This window comes from Micrasema longulum, unplaced genomic scaffold (assembly GCF_059751315.1).
Source record: "Micrasema longulum isolate JH-2025_06_02 unplaced genomic scaffold, ASM5975131v1 h1tg001484l, whole genome shotgun sequence".
Classification (NCBI taxonomy): Eukaryota; Metazoa; Arthropoda; class Insecta; order Trichoptera; family Brachycentridae; genus Micrasema; species Micrasema longulum.
In genome coordinates this window covers 266,067-285,892 of record NW_028278669.1, presented here as the reverse complement: position 1 = coordinate 285,892, position 19,826 = coordinate 266,067, and the positions used below count along the sequence as shown (strand labels likewise).

Sequence of the window (19,826 nt, the reverse complement as noted above, 5' to 3'; positions counted from 1 at the left end):
TCAACATTTATCAATCAATCGCTTCCTTTTGAAATCTTATCATTCGAAGATAAGAAAAGCGATTGAATACTTCAATAGAAAATACATAATTGTCAGTTTATTTTTTACATTCAGTACACATGTACACGACTCTAAAAAGTTTTAAAAACACATAAATTCGGTATGAAATCAACATGGATTTTCGCTATGGCCCTAGGACTGGCGGGGAACATGTCCCTCGTTAGTGGAGCGTGCTTATTGGGTGATGATTGCTTGACGGATTACGATCAAAGTGACTGTGCAGATGGATATTACATTGTGGCTAATTCCACAGTATCGAGTTGCTGTCCAGGGTGTCAAAGGCGTTATGGTATTATAAAACATTTAGAAATATTTTTATAGTAAATTCAGAAGACAAATTATTAAATCATGTTCTCTTTTTTCAAAAACAAATTTCGATTCATTAAGAACATTAATTTATAATTATTATTATTTTATTTTTTAAATAGAAAATACATATTTGCGTACTTATGATTTACCCAAATATTTCATTTTGTGGCCCATTTTCAACGAGTTGTGAATAGCTCACTATTAAAACATGGGGATTTAATTGGGGTAGAGTGGGATTCGAACCACGGACCTTTGAGCCGCGAGTCCGAGACACTAACCACGGGACCACAACCCGATTCAATTAAAATCATCCGATTGCTAAAAGCGTGCTCTCCATATCATATGTATTGTTTTCTTATTGCCCATCCCACCCTATTTAATTTTCTTAAAAATATAACGAGTCTTTCGGAGTCATCAATGAAATTAATTTCAATAGACAATTGACTTGTGAATTGCATATTTAGAAAAACTCTATATTTTTGGATAATTGAGTAAGACTAGACAGGAGGCATTTCTTATATTATGCCTATAAGAGGCGCGCCCCCTGGTAAAAACAATACATACTTGCCAATAAAACTGCAGTATTTATTTATCTAAATTGAACAGATTCGCGTTGATCCGCCCATTTTGAAGAAAAATAATAATGATTCCATAAAAATACTAAAGAAAGAGAAAACAACATTACAATGGATTTTAATTATACTACCCATTGATAATGAGCTGATCATTAATGATATCATTTTTTAATTAAAAAACTATGCGAATATCTCTCGTTATCTACATAAATTTCTCATTAACCTGTCTGCGTACTTTGCGATTTCGGATTTTGTTCAAGGTACCTTTACGTATAAAAAATATTGTGTACTTTTCAGAGTTAGAAGATACTTGCAACGCCAATAAATTATGTGCACCCGGACTAAAGTGCGAAGAAAGGAATTGCGCTATAGATGCAGGTATTTAAATTAGTGATTATTTTAGTGGTTTTGACTTGTAGTTTTAAGATTTCATCATGCATTTGAGAAGTTGCGACACTTTCCCTAAGTAATATAATTTATTTATATCAGTTAAGCGGAAAGACTTATGGCTATCGATATATCAATTGATTTACCAACTTACAAACGTCAGCAACATTACCGGCTAGACCGGGTTAGGGTTAGACTAAGAGCTAAGTAATCGTCAAATCGATGTCAAAAAATTTACTTTATTATCAGCGATATATATTTTCTTCCTTTGACTAAGTATAGCTTACATGAAATGATTTTTAAAATGTGGTTCTAGATTCCTGCTTGCATTCGGTGCATCTCAAACCAAAGCCGATTTACTTTCCAAATTGCAACTCTGATGGGACTTACAATCCAGTTCAGTGCAAAGGCGACAAGATCGTCGGAAGGTAATGAAAATTTAATACTCGCAGTACTCTAAGGTTTTAATGGGAGAAGTATGTCAACTAGGATGTAATGACCAAGAAAAATAACTTGAAATTTGCCGTGACGCGTAGTGTACGCTAAGCTAAAGTAATTGTAACGGCTGCAATGAAAAATTGAACAGTTATTAGCGAAAGCATTATTTTTGCCATTTACAGTTTTATTCCCTAAATCTTCTACACTGCATTCCCGAAGAAAGAGTGGGTAATCTCGTAATCTGCAGATAGCCCCTTGTGTGCGTGTATCGATAACTTGAGCAAAAATATTTTTATCTTTGTCTATTGGCGATAAAACTATACCTACGTATATTGCCGTCCTCACGGAGAGTGCAGTTTCGAACATTTTCGACATTTTGTTAAATACAGATGCGGAATTCCGATTTTTTTATTTATTTATTTAGTCTTACTCGCGTATCAATATTCCTTCATGAATCATGAAATTCAGGAAGCGAAACTGCAGTAACTAGGTTTTCAGTTAATAATTATAATTAATTTAGTTTTATCTCAATTTAATTTATCTTTTAAGTTTTAAAAAGTACGAGCGATTTGAGGTTTTGACATGCTCGTGACTAGAGGCCCGAATTTATCTGGCATTTACAAAATTTTGAATAAATTTTATTTAAAACTTAATCACGTCATCCCACAAAGTAAACGCCGAAACAGTAAATTAAAAATACAAGTAATTCAATTTTCTTGCTATTTTTAATCCGATTTCCGTTTCCTTAAAAAAATTAAGTATTTTACCAAGTTATTTAGAATAATTAATTTAGTTATGTTAATAAAACGGTACGTTTTATAAGTGGGAATTTTATAAGTTTGTAGTACTTTACTTTGGATCGTCAACTGATTTATTTTATTTTATTTTATTTACATACACGGCAAATCTGCCTTTTACAAACATTTACAATACTAACATATTTGTATTAATATATATATATATTTTTAAAACATAAGTTTCCTTATACCCAAGAGTTATTTTAAAAAATTAAACCTAAAAATTATACAAGATTTATATTAAAAAAATTAACCTAAAAATTATACAGCATATTCAGTAGAAAGTTTAAATAATAAAACATTCTACAGTAATACAACAAGAAAATCATAAGTACTGGTTCATACAGCTGGGCAAAGTGAATAAAAAACTGTATATATTATGAAATGCATGAATAAATAAATATAATTACTATTCACCATCTTTGAAAAGGTTTAAAAGGTTTGTTCTATAGGAACAATACCCTACACTAAATATATCAGATACGTGGGAATAACTATTGCCGAGTTCATGAAGTCTGTTTAATACGGCATTACAAGTATACACTGTCCGTGAATTGTTGCTACAAAACGGTGGCACCTGTCTAGTCATTCTTCCAGGCACCCTGAAGTTGATGAAAGATAACAGTTCAGGGCAATCCCATATTGAATTTACAATTTTGAATAAATTTAAAAGGTCTATAATTTAGATATGATAACTTCATAAAATTGGTAAATAAATAATCATGTAAACAATACTTGATAATAAAAACATAATAATTCTTACTTGCGGCATTCCTTGTGTATAATTACAGTAGTTACGTTACTACTATAGTTTTACGAGTATGCATTACCCCGCACTAATGAGTATCATTTTCATATACATATATGAACCTCGATAACTAATCGTAGAGTCTAAGGAGTATCATTTTTATATACATATATGAACCTCAATAACTAATCGCAGAGTAATGATAGCTTATTATTATATTTCTCATTACAGATGTTTTTGCTCGAGTGCGAAAGGGAAAAGGATATTTGGAATATCTTGGGCTAAAGATGCACAGAATATGACGTGCGGTAAGTATCCAACCTCCCTTTCATATAATGATATCTCATTCGACACGCATCTAGTATCATCCTCCATCATCCGTCCATCCATCAAACACGCGAACACTGTACGTGTACAAGAAAACCAAATCACAAACATTAACCACATTTTCATTATTTTTGTGAAGGGAGTTGTTGAACGTTACATCCGAATTAACTTTTGTTTACGAGCGTCGATATTACTAGGGTAATCCGAACCTAATCTTATATTTGGATAATTTATATAGCGCCGTTTTTGGGAAAATCACCTCAAGGGCGCTGTACAGTAAATAAATATCCCAGCACGTCTTGCAGCTACAGAGCGCATGGACGGTTAGGATTCTTGTTTCTCGTCTCCAGTTATGATATATAGGAGCTAGATTACACGTCTTGCAGCTACAGAGCGCATGGACAGTAAAAAATCTAGCCCCTATTTACATTTCTATTTTTTTATTTGACAATGTAGTTTAGAGTTTTAGTGATATTTTAAAAAATGATATAAAAAACAAATTTATAAAAATAGAAGTTAGATAACAACAAGTCTCGCAGCTACTGAGCGCATGGACGGTTGGAATTCTAGACCTCATTTACTAAATTTGGATATTTGATAGTTGATAACATTTACCTATTGAAGCTAGATTACTAATCGTCTTGCAGCTACAAAGTGCATGGACGAGTGAAATTCTGGCAACTTAAAATTATCAATTTTCAAAAACAAACATTAAGCATAATAGTAAATTTGAAAAGTGTTCGTGCTAGAAAGTAAACAATAAAAAACTAAACAGATAAAGCACTTCAACACTATGGATGGCAATCTTCAATTGGCAAAATAAACAATAGAACCATGATACTCGCATTTGTGAAGTACATAAACATAATATAATATCTAAATTAAAAACATCCGATTAAAACCACAAATACCACTTGTTCATGCAATCGTAATATTTATGTCGTTCAAATACAAATTGATACTTTTTCTATTTGGCCGTGTATTGGTGGATACCCTTGCAAAATGCCACTACTCAGAAAAATCGTTTGTTTGTTATTTTTCCGATTAACTTACGTCTTAGATTTTAAGGAAGCGGAACTTCATAAGCCACAAAATCATTAAATGTGTGTTTAAAATAAAACATATCAAGAAAGGAGCTCTGCGCTGGTTTGGACATGTAGAACGAATGGACAGCGAAAGAACGGCTAAGAATATTTACAATGCGAATGTTGATGGATGCAGAAACAGAGGAAGACCGACAAAGACATGGCATGACCAAATCCAACAAATACTTGAAGATGGACATGTCAAAAGTCGGAATAATCGGCCCGCGTGCATGAGAAGATGTATGAATGTAGAGGAAGCGAGATCTGTATGCAAATATAGAGTGTTGTGGCGTTCTATCCTCTCTGCCTACCCTTACGGGGAAACGGCGTGATGGTTTGTTGTTATTGTTAAAATAAAATATTATGTTTACGAGACATATGCTTAAATTATGGCTAATGGAAAGGCGTTTTTTGTATTGATAATAATTTGAAAAAAAAAAATACAGCAGGTATGTATTGTTGTTTCAATTAAAATTCTATATATGGGTAGCCAGAGAGGATAGAACGCCATATCACTCTATCTTTGCATACATATATCGCTTTTTCTACATTCATACATATTTTCATGCACGCGCGCCGATTATTCCGACTTTTAACACGTCCATCTTTAAGTATTTGTTGGATTTGGTCATGACAATGTTTTTCTCGGTCTTCCTCGTTTTCTGCATCCATCAACATTCGCGTCGTAAAATGGCTTTAAGAATTTTTTGTAAATATTTATGAAAATAAATTTCTAAAAAACTACACATAAAAATTTTCTCAGTGAAAATATGAGAAAACTAATATTTTTTATATCAAGTTTTTTTTATACCATTTACATCAAGAATTAATTAAAACTTTATCACATTCTGCAAAATCTTCCTTTAAGTACGATTAAAAGCAATGCGCAGTGCTTGGATTTTAATTTATAAAAATAAATACCCATATAAAATTTGTGCTTTTACAATCTACAAATATTTCAATTTAAGGGCCATTCTAAATGAGAAATAACTGTGATTCGAAATTGCGATCAAGAATCAAATTGAGAAAGAAAAATTAGTCATAAAGTTTACAAACAATATAAATAACAAATCAAGTACAGAGACTTTAAACCAAAAATACAACAAAAACGAATTGGAAATTCTTTTATATTTTCATACACTCTTAATTTATAAATAAGTACACTTTGAATTATTTATTTGACCAATCAGCACATTGACTCTTTTACGGTCATCTTCAGACTTGTTATAATAGTGTTTCGGCCGTAAACATAACTGGCGACTTTGATATTTGCAGCTTGCAGTCGTCGCCGTTCGGATCTTGAAGCAATGGGACGCACGGACGTGTCGTTGCATTGTTCTGCGGAGGGAAACTACGAACCCTTGCAGTGCGACAACGGGCTCTGCTGGTGCGCCGAGGCCAAGACGGGAGACCCCGCCTCGCTCATAGTTTCCGAGGACCTGATAACACAGTTGCCTTGCTGTAAGTACCGAACAGTATAAATAATACCACCACCTGCGAAAGTGAGCCCTTGACTAAGATTTCGGATTACCTAAATTAGAACTGGCGTTGCTTATAAACAAAACAAGATAGTATCCAGCAGGGGCGAATCGTCGAAATAAGCAATTATGCACACCTTACCTTTATATTTGACTTTCGATAATAATGTTTCATGGTTATTATGTTTATGGGAAAATACATAAAATAATTGTTGTTTTATTATAAATCACCACCGTTTATATCTTCTTACAAAAAAAATATCTATGAAGTGCGCCCAGCCCGTTTTCAGTGAACGATGAAGCTAGCTGATTCTTATCAGCTTATTACTCCATACAAAAAAGTACACTATATTTTACGTCTTTAACCCAAGTCAGCTTTTTTAGTACTAAAACAAGCTTTCAGATTACAAATATTATTTGAAGATTCTCTATTTGGAAACTAGTATTTTGAACATTATTTCTTTAATTATATTTTCACTATTTTCCTTTGATAGGATACCGTTGACATATTATGTATCACATAGGACATGATGTGTCGAATCGGCCAGGGCTCAGTGTTGACAGTTACTGCTGAATGTCATTGTGGTATTTGTTAATAAACTTTAGTACAAGTATTGTATTAAAATAGTGTAGAATAAAGCTACGTCTATCGCGTGGTTGATAATAATTGTTGTTTGAGTTGATTTTCACAGCAGCACAGAAAAAATTGACATTTTTAATTATATTACTTACATATTACGTAGGTAAAATACAAAAGTAGATTAATTAAAAAATAAATCACGGCTTGCCACTGGTATCCAGTATCCATTAAAAGAATTAAATAAAAATCAAACTATAAAGTTTATATTTGAAGCACTAACATTGTGGTTATTCATTATAATAAAATAAATAAAACATAAAGCAAACCCACGTAAACAATGGAGGCGGATTCTTTTTTATAAATGACATTTTTTCAAAACAATTATCAAATTCCCTACCATCAAACATTAAACCGGCTTTCTACACAACTAATAATATGGGAACATTGTTAAAAAATCACAAAGACAAAGTCCATAAATATAATAAATCTGGAATATACCAATTAAATTGTAATGATTGCGATTCAATCTACATTGGAAAAACTAAAAGAAACTTTAATATTAGAGCAAAAGAACACTTAAGATGCTTAAATAATAATAATTTTTCTGAATTCGGCAATCATCTGATAGAAAATAATCATAACTTCAATAAAGACACTGGATGAAAAGTACTTCATGTTGAAAATAAAATATTAAAATTAGACAACTTAGAAATCTTAGAAATTAAAAAAGCTATTCATAATAAGAAAACAATAATTAATAACCAAATAAACAATATTTCTTTTAGTCCTCTCCTGTCTTACTTCGAAAATAATGATATCAGATTACCACCCGTGTAAGAGAAAAAAAAAACACTTGATTTATTGGGTCCACGTGTAGTATTTAGTGAATACGATAGAAATAAAATAAAAAGGAATCAATTCATTAGTTACGTAAACCTTGACAAGGAAGCTTGTTTGCTTTGAAACCGGTCGGTGAAAAATAAAAATTAGTGGTTGAAAACAAAGTTGTTTTATTTATTTTATTTTAATATAAAAATCAAACTGTAAAAACAGATCGATATAATTTAAGTTTGATAAAATTAAAATAAATAAAGTTCGGTTTTTTATTAAAATTATCAAAACTCTGATTTATAATTCCTATCACTTTAAATAGTTTATCAGGAACCATTTTACGGGACACAGAATATCGTCGTGTTTCTGGAACAAGTTCGTAACTACATTTTTGTAGTTGTGAGATATTGCATTTTAAAGTTAAAAGCTCATCCCAAATCAACAATTGAAATAATACTGCATGCTGAATATTATAAAATATAATACTTTTTAAATTAAGATTATTCGATGCCATTTATGTGCAACGTGCAGGGGAGCCATTTCAAGTTTATTAATGATTTAATTATTTAACGTACATGAGCAGTAGTTTTTCTTAATTTGTTAATAGACTATCAAACTAAAGCCAAAAAAATATATTTTTTTTAGTTTTGAATTTACTCAGCCCGCGATATCACTAGTTGTCGCCGTGAAAACACGCTAAACATAGTTTCCCGGAAACCGGAAATATATCAAAACACATAATTGGTTGACTATTCTGAACGCCTGTTCACAAGAACTTGTGACGCTTTAAATTAGTTCATTTTTATCATATATTTTCGAGAAACTTCACCGTACAATTAAATGCTTTGATTTTTACCGCGCGTAAGAAATCATTTTTAATATCCAATTTCCCGTAGCACTGAACATCCTCATTGCGGGTGCTATCTAAGGATAATCATTAAATGCGCTGACTTGAGAACCTAATAGGTGAAACAGTACAAGTCATATTGCGTTTCTTCTCATATTTGCTTTTTCCGCGTTGTTAGAGGCAATTTTGATATAAGTTAAGAGTACGAGTACGTGTATCTACTCGTTTACATAATATAATTGTCTTATTTGTATAACATCAACTAATATTCATATTGACATAAACATAAACATTTTTTCCTACTTTGCATATCCTCATATAACCTTCCGTATACTAAATATAATGGAATTATATACATAACTAATTTTCTAAAATTTAGTGATACCTAAACGCCGCAGAAATAATAGTTGCATGTAATGTACCAATGAAGTGCCATTTATAATATGCAGTATATCTTATAGGTATGCACATGCACTATTCATAATTAGATGCGGATATAAAAAAAAGCAATCATTTACGATTTTTTTATAGATAATTCGTCGCTTTAGTTCGTTTTTGTCCAACAGGCTATTTTTAACGAAATTGAGTTAAGTGTACAGGAGTTCTGAGAAATCCTTTATTCATAAAATTAAAATGTTATAAACATTTTTTTAAAATTGTTTAAGGGGTTTTTTAACGAATTTTGTCTTAAGTTTTGGTCATGACTTATGCCAATTTCGTTAAAAAAACACTTCAAAGCTTTATTTCTGCCGATTTGTGTTTTGGTCTATTGGACAAAAACGAACCGAAGCGACGAATTATCTGATGAGATATGAAATTTTGTAAGAATATCCTCAAATATCCATATAAAATTAAAAGGAGAAAAGAGATTATTTTGACGGTCCCTACGTACAATATGGAATCTGAATTTTGCGGGGTTTACAGGAGAGCAAAAACAAAGCTTGATATTGTTTAAAGAAGCTCTCAGATACTGCAGAATTGTCAAACATGTGTCTATAAAAATGCGATAGATACGATGTTTGGCAATTCTACAGTATCTGATAGCTTCATAAAAAAATATCAAGGTTTGTTTTTATCTCCCGTAAACCTCGCAAAATGCAGTTTCGATAGTACACGTAGGGACCGTCGATTTATTAAAGCTAAAAACAATAATATTACGAATTCTCGTTCTTATTTGATGTATAGTTATACGTTCGTCATTAATACATCCCAGGAGACGTAATAAAGAACGTGCAGCATAATGTGCGGATGATGAGATGATTATTGAGTTGTGTGAATATTTCCCACAGACGAGGAGGAAAAATTCGGTTCCCAGTATCTACGGAAGTGCGAGAGCAAAGCGTACGCAATAGCCGTGTTGAAGAACAAGTTGGCAATACACGGCATTTCGCAAGTCACCTTATCGTCTCCAAACTGCGACTACGATGGTACATACGGAGTGTATCAAATACAAAATGGCATGTGAGTAGAAAACAAATTGTCGTAATTTGGATATTATTTAACGAGGTGAATACGTCTTTGGGCGCGCCGCGTAGATTTTTTTGCGCCGTCACGCTTAAACGTGAAACGTTTATTTAGGTAAGCTTATACGTTGGTGCGTTCGCTTACCATGCTTGAGGTCCCGGGATCATTTTTTGGGAATGCCGATATAAAATATTGATTTCAAAGATTTTCAAACAAGACAGAGAGGGAAAACATTTCTGAGAAGGGAATATGGAAGTCTAGGCTTATGACCTGTCATTGGCTGGTTTAAGTGGCCACTTTACACACTTTAACATTCACCATTCTTCGTTTGAAAATCCACATTTCCCCAACTCTTCCATCTGTTGACTTTTATGAAATAAAAGAGCTGAAAACTTTACTATGCGGGTGACATTCATCCGGCTGAACCAATTCACCTACTAGGCAACGCCTGAAAACAATTTTCCAATTTTTATACTTTTTCTTTTACCAGTTTTTACAATGTTTTAAGTATTTTCAAATCTTTGCAGACTGACTGGATTTTCTCCCTAGGTTAGTTTTTCTCCCTAGGGGTTATTAAGATCTAATAATTAAGATATAATGAATGAATCTCACTCTGCGCTGTGATCAATAAACGCTGCGCTTGGTCTACAACTGCTGTGCCCTATGCGCCACCTGGTGCGGATAGGGACACGACGATAAAATACATAGTTGAATTATCTTTTTTCTATGTCTGATCTCGATTCATCAGTCCATATATGTTTGGTGAGGTTCTTGTGGCCTCATGTTGTTAATATGAGAAAATGTGTTTACCACTGTTGGAATGGAATATATAAGTCCGTATTCCCGAAACTTTTGATAATTTATAAGCAGATTATTCTTGGGAGTCCATTATCTTAGTGCCGTTTATCAGGGCAGGTGTGATTTTGCGTTTTTGAAAGTTAAAAATTAAGCTTCTTCGGTACAAAACGAAAAAGAAATGTTTAAAAACCTGAGGTATTCAGTAAACAGTAATATCGTGTGTCCTTGTACAAGACCATTGTCCTATATGACAACGACACTAAATTTTTCAAGTAACTTAGTATTGTAATAGCCAGCAACCCACTTAATGTTCGCGGAAACATTATTTGAGAAATACAACTATAAAAATATTAGTAGGTAAGTACTAGGTAATGGTAACTTACGTAAGTACACGTTTGCTCTACGTAGCTAAATTATTATATTTATTTCACACGTAATTATGTAATTAACTGCAAGATGAACACAACAAGATTGACACTGCCTGTAGGAAAAAATTAGTTCCGGGTGTGAAACGAACCAGGACCCTGGACGAATGTTTTCGACTGAATGGAAAATTTGCTTTAAAAAAAAATCGAGTAAAGAGATTAGTCTGCCACGTGATATACCGGTTGGTAAAATACGTTTGCCTACTATCCCTAAGATTCTGGGTTCGATTCCCTGCAGGATCAACGTGAACGACTTATTTAGTAGGTGGTATTTCACGACAATATTTCATAGCCCTTGGACTAGCGTCTGAAACTAGCAACTAATCATCCTTGTGTGTATACCAATGATCGCCGATACTTTACGATTGGAGACCAAAGCAGTGCTTTGTTCACTATATGTGTGGGTGGAGGTAAAATGATGAAAGGATATGACAGTAATCATATAAGAAGCACGAAACTAATATTAATTAATAAATGCGAATGGGAGTAAATATTATATGTGCATTTATTTTCTATTAAAAGGGAGACATAACCGTAAAGGTCGAGTGCAATGTAGATATCAAAAATGTAGGTACCAAAAATATGTAATAAATATCTTTTTTACCGATCATGAGTGATTAGAGTGACATGATGTTTTATTTTTAATAGTGCATACTGCTCCTGGAGAAACGGAGAGCGAATTGGACCCTATCAAACGGAAGCTGGGGCTACGCTAAGTTTGGTCAACTGTAGTAAGTATATCATATTATTTCATATATTTCACTGAACGCCCTAACGTAATTGCCTATTATTTACATAAATGAAATGTGATTATAGAAAAAAGCCTTATGCAGTGTAACAAGATTTCACATATTATAATATGAATGATATTCTATACTGTAGATGCGTCACAAGCACGAATGCACAAGTCAAAACTAAGGTTTAAGGGTCAAAACTAACCTTTAAAATCATGCATCAAGAGGAATTATTGAAAGAGACCCAATTCCGAAGTCTGCAATCGAAAAGGAATGCAATATTAACGACTCTGGGTTTCGAGATCCTCAACATTGAAGACTAAATTTATCTCTTGAATTGGTATGAGCCGTTTGTATAGGATAAATGTTCTCGAGGTCGTGTCATGCACCGCGTTCATGGTCATTATATAGTAAAAAAAAAAAAAAAAATAGCGGCAGAACAGACGTTTCAATAAACCATACCATGGCCCCGATAACAAAGGAAAATTAACAGAGCTATCTTTAATTGTCTATAAAGTAAAATATAATTTTATATACGAAAATGTATGTACCTTATGATAAAAACTTAACGGGAATTTGGCAAAAAAAAAAACGCTAAATCGTAATTTTTAACAAATTTCTTTATTATCCCCTTAAAAATATTTTCCATCTGCGACGATACATTGATGCCAACGCTTAATCCAATTAAATGCTACGCACTTTTTATAGGCCTACAAAGGTATGGCCTTTAGCTCTTGCAGCGAATTCTCTCTTATGGCATCAATCATCCCAAAGCACGTTCCTCTTAATGGCAATTTTAGTCTTGGGAAAAGAAAAAGTCAGACGGGGCCTGTCTGGAGAATACGGTGCATGGCTGATGACATTAGTCGAATTTTTGGCCAAAAACTCCGAAACAATCAACGCTGTATGAGATGGGCGCATTATCGTTGTGAACAATCCACGAATTGTCCTTTTATCAGGCTTTCTTACGAATTGTTTCACGCAGACGGCGCATAACGTCTAAATAGTATTCTTTATTGACCGTTTGACCATATGGAAGGAATTCGTAGGGCACTATACCACGAATATCGAAGAATACAGTCAGCAAAACTTTAATTTTCGAACGAGTTTGACGTGGTTTTTTCGGTTTTAGCTCAATTTCGAAGCGCCATTCGGAAGATTGTTGTTCAGTCGGCACGTGAAGCTCGTAAATCCACGTCTCGTCACCAGCTTTTATGCGTTTGATGAATGTGGGGTCGCTATCTAAGTTGGAAATCATCTCTTCAGCCACAGTAATTCGACGCTGCTTTTGGACAAAATTCAGTGTTTTTCGGACGAGGCGGGGAGCGATGCGTTTCATGCCCAAAACATCTACCAAAATATGATCTGCCGATCCATATGAGATGCTCAATAATACAACAAGCTCTAGGATTGGTACACATCGATTTTCCAACACAATTTTCATTGCCGATTCGATGTTTTCTTCGGTAACTGACGTTGCTGGGCGTCCAATATGTTCATCATCATCTAAGCATTCACAGCTGTCTTTGAACCTTTTATACCATTCGTATGCCCGTGTTTTCGACATACACGATTCGCCAAAGGCTTTATTCAACATTTTCGATGATTCGGTACCCGAAATTTCATTAGCAACACAAAATTTGAGGCACGCACGTTGTTCTACTTTTTTATCCATTGTAAAAATCGCCACACAACAATTTTTCGGCTCACTCAAACAGACGCTGACAGAATACTGAACATCCGATCGCCGTCAAACTTTGACAGATTGTCAAAAATAGTGCTGCCAATGAGATTGCAAAATACCGACTAGTGCAGCGCGGGCATTTTAAATGAGAAATTCCCGTTTATTTTTGATCATTTGGTATATATTCGTATGAAAATGTGAAGAATCTTCGTCGATAACCTGTAATTTTCTAATTTAATTTGTATATGGCAGAAGTGGCTTGTACAATAGAATATAAAACAGTAAGGATAAGGTTATATAAAAATAAAAATCACATAAAACACAAATATAAAACACGTTGAATTTTTTTATGAATATTAGATTTTTCAAACAGAAAATTCTATTTTAACACACTTCAAAAACAATTAAAGATCATAAATAAAAAAAATAATAAACTGCATTAACTTCCAAATAATTTAAGGGCTTATCCTCAAGGTATGGGTAGGTATATTAAACAACGTATCAACGTGTATCTGCTTGTTTATTACACGAAAGCAGTTCTATTTGATTTAAACTTTTTAATAACATTCAACATAAAGGACGCAAAAAGAAACAAGAAACAAACAATCACGCCGTTTCCCCGTAGGGGAAGGCAGAGAAGATAGAACGCCATTTCACTCTATCTTGGCATACAGACCTCGCTTCCTCTACATTTATACATCTTCTCATGCACGCACGCCGATTATTCCTACTTTTGACATGTCCATCTTCAAGTATTTTATGGACTTGTTCGTGTCATGTCTTTCTCGGCCTTCCTCGTTTTCTGCATCCATCAACATTCGCATCGTAGATCTTTTAAGCCGTTCTTTCGTTGTCCATTCGCTCTACATGTCCAAACCAGCGCAGAACTTCTTTCTTGATTCTGTCGATAATGCATATCTCAGCCTAACACAGTTCACAGATCTCGACATTTGTACACCTATCATACATCGTTTTGCCACACATTCGCCTGAGGGATCGCATTTCGACAGCATTTAACCTACTTTCATCATCATTTTTCCAATTCTATACTTCGCTCCCATACATTAGAGTTGGCACTAGAACTCCGTTGTGAACTGCTAGTTTAGCCTCCTGAGATAAACATTTGTTTGCCAAAGTAGATTTCAGTGCACCGTTCACCCTGTTCCCGGCACTCACCCTCCTTTCAATAACTTTCTCGGTCTTTCCATCCCTAGTAAACATACTTTCCAGATACACAAATTCTTCTACCTGATTCAGAATATCTCCGTTCACACTGATCTCACATTTAGTTATATTTTCATCCCTCTCAAAAACCATCACTTTCGATTTATTAACATGCGTTACCAAGATAAAAAAATGATGAAAACGCAAAATACCTACTTATCGGCATCGCATGTGACCAGCAGGCTTATTCTGTCATAATTTCGTTTCTTAAGTTCGTTCGTTCGTCATATATCCATCTCAATGTAACGCAATGAAAATCGTATTTCGCTCCCGTTCCCTCGCATACTATACGAATGAATTTACGAAACGAATTACGTACAGAATAAGGCCACTGTTATCTTTTTTTTGCAATATTGTATGCTATTCGATTTTTTGCTATATAATGTAACGTGTATATTATGATTATACGCCATTGTATGGAATACTTAGTATTATTTTTATCATAGTAACTTTACAAAATTTAGCTCACGTTTCAACTTGATATGAAAACCCACGAGTTAAGTACAAAATAGTAGTACCACTGCCTAGGAACGTATTATTGATATAATGTACTATAAATACATCCCATAACTTAAGCCACATGAACTTTCAATATTTAATGAGTTACTGATATAATTAAAACACTTGCGTCGGTGTACATCAATAATTGTCAGGTATCATCTACCTAAACTCTAAACGATACATTTCATGCACCTGACAGTTTTCATTTAGACGTAGCTACATTCATGAATATGTGTGCCGCGCACCTGATTTTTTTAAACATTCATTTAAATGAAGTCTCCAAATGCAATATTTTTAACGCTCGGCTAGATGATACGATATTCGTCAGAAAACTTAAAATTACCGTCATACTATTAAGGTATAATTGAAATGCTCAAATGACACAAGAAATACAGGTGTGCATATATTTTTAAAACATTATAAAAATATAACTTGAATTTTAAAAACTCACCCACAATCGAACGGAGACTAAAAAAGTTGGATTTGAAACTCGAAAATTAAATTTGATTAGAAAAAATACTTAAAAATCGTGTTACGTTGATGTTTTTATTTGAATATTAGGGATTCTTATTTAAACAATATTATTTTTAATTTTATCCTACCCCAAATAAAAGTAGTGCAATACTTTAACTATAATAAAATTGAGAGTTTGAGATATTTAAACATTGTGAATAAAAGGTCATAAACTCTGTAATGCCTAGACTTCCATACTGGCTTTGAGAATTTTATTTAATCCATATTCCTTTATCCAGAAAGTTCTTTATCTTTGTTATATTTTATTTATTTAAATCTTCAAATACAAATAATAAGTACTATGGCAGATTTACTGCTAAAAGCGATATCTTCCAGCCAACTAAAAATGAAAGAAAGATAATGTTTATTATACAAGTGTAAATTTCGATTCTATTAGTGAACTGCAATTCATTTGATTTTCAGTTTGTTTCTAGCGAACTATGCAGTTTGTGCAAAAAGGCTAACGAGTCAATAAATGTTTAGCGCAGTGATCGGGAGAGACTAAAACCTTTTAGTGAGGGGTCGTAGAGATGTCATAATATCAGTTTTAACCCTCCAACCTTGTGTTTTAAGGCTTTGAGGGTTAATTTCAGTCTAGGCGCCTTGCAATCAATCAAGAAAATTAATGACGTATAATTGACTTCGAGTGAAGTTATTTTAATTAAGCTAATCGGGGTGAAAGACGTTATTGACGACGACGTTTTTAAGCGAAAATTAACGTTAAAAAGTCGATAACGTCAATCAAATTTGGCGGATCATCACAATCGTGAATTAAATTATCTGTTAATGTAACAAATTACTGATGAAGATAATTAATACAAATATTAAAGAAAAAAACGTAATAAGCAAATTGTTACGTTAGCAAATATCAGTTCCCTGTTTGTTCGTTTCAGATTGTGCCAGAGACACGAAGTATTTCGAGGAGGTGGGGATGATCATGTCCCAAACCTGCAAAGGGAACGGAAATTACTTGGCCTCGCAGCAGATAGACGGCCGGTTGTACTGCGTAGACGACGACGGGTTCGCCATCACGGACCTCAAGCCGCTGGGAGAGCAGCTGGACTGCAAGGCCTGGTGAACTGAATCACAACCGGGATAATTAAACGACGTCGTATTTACTGTCAATAGACCTACTTAGTTTCACATACGTACTTAGGACAAACGTCGCACACGCACAATTATGTAAACCCTCCCCTTCAATATTATGTTTTATTAAATTAAAGTAGATTTGTTTAATTTTCCCTAGTATTGTAAACATATATTCCTGCTTGCTGATGTGTAATAACTGTAAAAATCCATTAAAAAATATATACATATTCAGGTCAAAACTCTAAATAAACTGTACTTTTACAAAGGTTTAATAAATTTGTCAATTTAAATAATCAAGTAATTACAAAAAAAACATTAGTTTCCTTTATTATTAACATTAAAAAACTGTGTATGTATTTTCCGTGTATACTACATAAGTATTGAAAATGCGGTTGTAGTGGTTGGCACGTTTTTCCTAGGACCGATTTCTGGGGTGGTATTCTGAATCTTCTCTATCCCCTAGAGAGTGATTGATTTGGGGATTTTTTTTAATACGACGATAAATTGCTTCATATAAAGGCCACACAGATGATTAAACGTCAAATGTTGAATAAAATTGTTTAAAAAACTAAAAAAAAACGAATGCAATTTGGTCAATTCAACCTAATTAAGTGTTTTGGGTAATACTTAAGGTCGCAAAAGGGTTCTTAATGAAAATGTTCATGTTAAGTTCCACGTGTTTGTATTAGTTTGACGTTTAATCATCAGTGTGGCCATAAATGAAGCAAAGTTTAGGTGCTTGCAAAAAATAAAAATTCCCAAATTAACCACTCTCTAGGGGATAGAGAAGATTCAGAATACCACCACAGGGAGGGTTAACATGGAATATTTGTTTTCAAATGTGGTTTTAAACTTAAGAATTTCATTGGCCCTGGACTGGCTTCTGAAGCGTAAGATTGGTCACCTTACCTTTCTGTAATAAATGATCGAGATACGATGCATTTGATTTGACAGTGCCGTGCCCTATGCACTACCGGGTGCGGATAAGGGTAAGATTTTATGACGATTATGAATATGAAAAGCGCAGCGTTTATCTGTATTTTCGAAATGGATTTGGGGTTACATGTCCTTCAGTTCTCAGCGCGCTTGGGTAGAATTTTTTTTTAAATTCTACATGTCTAGATTCTAAATATAAATGAAAATAATTTAATTTTTTTGAGAAAAAATATTTGAGATATTTGAGATCAGACTATTTCCTAAAAGTCGTAATAACTTGTTCTGGAAAAAATGGGAATCGAGTAGTGGTAAAGTGGGGTTTGAACCTAGGACCTTTGATCTGTGAGTCCACAACACTACCACGAGACCACAACCTGTATTATGTACTACAATACTATTCAAATATTACCCAATTGTATTTTATTATACTACCAAAAACTTACCTTATTTTGTTCTACCATACTACTGAAAACTGTAAAAACAAACATTTCAAATTTAGAAATTGTTAGAATTTCGAAATTTCACGTGCGTTTTTGTCGCAATTAAGATTTTCTCTGTTACCACCTGCATAATAAAATAAAAATTACAAATTTTGTAGATGAGAATAACGATTGTTTTAATTTGACGTGGATAGTCTACGCTACGTACGGTATAATTTGAGTAGGTAACCATAACCAATCAGCAAAGGCTCGCTTTCACCGTGGTCGTAATGGCTGCGCCGACACTACTGGCACTGCTCAGCTTTGGTTAAATAATCCAGACCGAAAATATTTTACCGCCCAGTAGAGCTACATACTATAATAAGTATGGAGCTATGCATGTGCTACATCAGTGTCTAGTATTAGTGCGATGCGCGCGTAAATCACTGACCGAAGGCGGTGCCTGTACCTCAGAGTGGGTGGTTTTGAGACCACAGAAATAATTATTATATAGGCACGTGCAATAGTTTAAAGCACGTTTGAAATCGGCAATTCTAAAGCTTTCAATTAGCATGCAGCATAGATCCTATGTACAGTGCGTTCGATTGTTAATTAAGCCTATGTTAATAAATATGTTAGTGCCTGTCGGCGAAGCGAGTAAATATACAAATTTCGTTTGTGTTGGTAAGAACATAATAATATTTTATTTGAAAACAATCTACAGAAGCAAAGTTTATTGAAGATTTGAATGAGCTGTACTTATGAGACCATTGCAAGTAAACCAACTGACAAAATGGTCATTCAAAGTTTTAACTCTATGAACTTTACACCTATTTGGGTTTTCTACACCGAATTAATATTTTTAATTAAAATGGGTGTTTTGTACATAACCAGAAAAACGTTTTTGGATTATACTGATAAAAGAGATTTAATGCCAATGATTTGAATTTGTTGCAAAAGAGTTTAATTTAATATGGGCAGAATGGCAAACGTTACAGTGTGTAAAGTGGCCACTTAAACCAGCCAATGACAGGTCATAAGATCTATAAATGTCTAGACTTCTATATTCCCTTCTCAAGAATGTTTTCCTCCTCTATTGCAAAAATTTGGATCTAAATAACTCCATAAGGAGGAAATCCAGCATGTCAACAAACAGATGGATATACTTAAAACATTGTGCCAAACGATCAATGAGCTTTTTTTTTTAGTAAAAGTAATATTTGCGTTCTTATAATTTACCCGAATATTTAATTTTGAGGGCCATTTTCAACAAGTTGTAAAAAAAACTCACTGTTTGAAAATGGGAATCAAGTTGGGGTAGAGTGGGATTCGAACCACGGACCTTTGATCCGTTAGTCCGAGACACTAGCCACGGGACCACAACCCGATTCAGTTTACTTCACCTTTAAAATGTCAGTTAGTTCACTTCAACCGCAATGGGTTTTATTATGGGTTTTATTATATGGTACGTATTATGCTATTTATGATTTAAACAAAATACATATAGTTTAAATAATCACCGCGGCTTCTCTTCCACTGATTGATCCGGTAACGACAATTTTCTATGACTGTGCAGC

The 19,826-nt window shown here is 33.6% G+C and overlaps 2 protein-coding genes across 5 annotated transcripts in view; one reads left to right on the top strand and one right to left on the bottom strand.

The window, feature by feature from the left end:
• The window catches only part of Spn (protein phosphatase 1 regulatory subunit spinophilin), a 164,021-nt gene that overhangs the window by 57,291 nt on the left and 86,904 nt on the right, over positions 1-19,826 (bottom strand). The window lies entirely within an intron of this gene.
• LOC148275235 (uncharacterized) lies at positions 79-18,394 on the top strand. Its single transcript, XM_088235968.1, has 8 exons — positions 79-349; positions 1,242-1,322; positions 1,648-1,759; positions 3,546-3,622; positions 6,002-6,187; positions 9,752-9,923; positions 11,798-11,880; positions 16,699-18,394. Exons 1-8 carry the CDS (start codon positions 163-165, stop codon positions 16,881-16,883), a joined length of 1,083 nt encoding a protein of 360 aa, XP_088092094.1. The 5' UTR covers positions 79-162; the 3' UTR covers positions 16,884-18,394.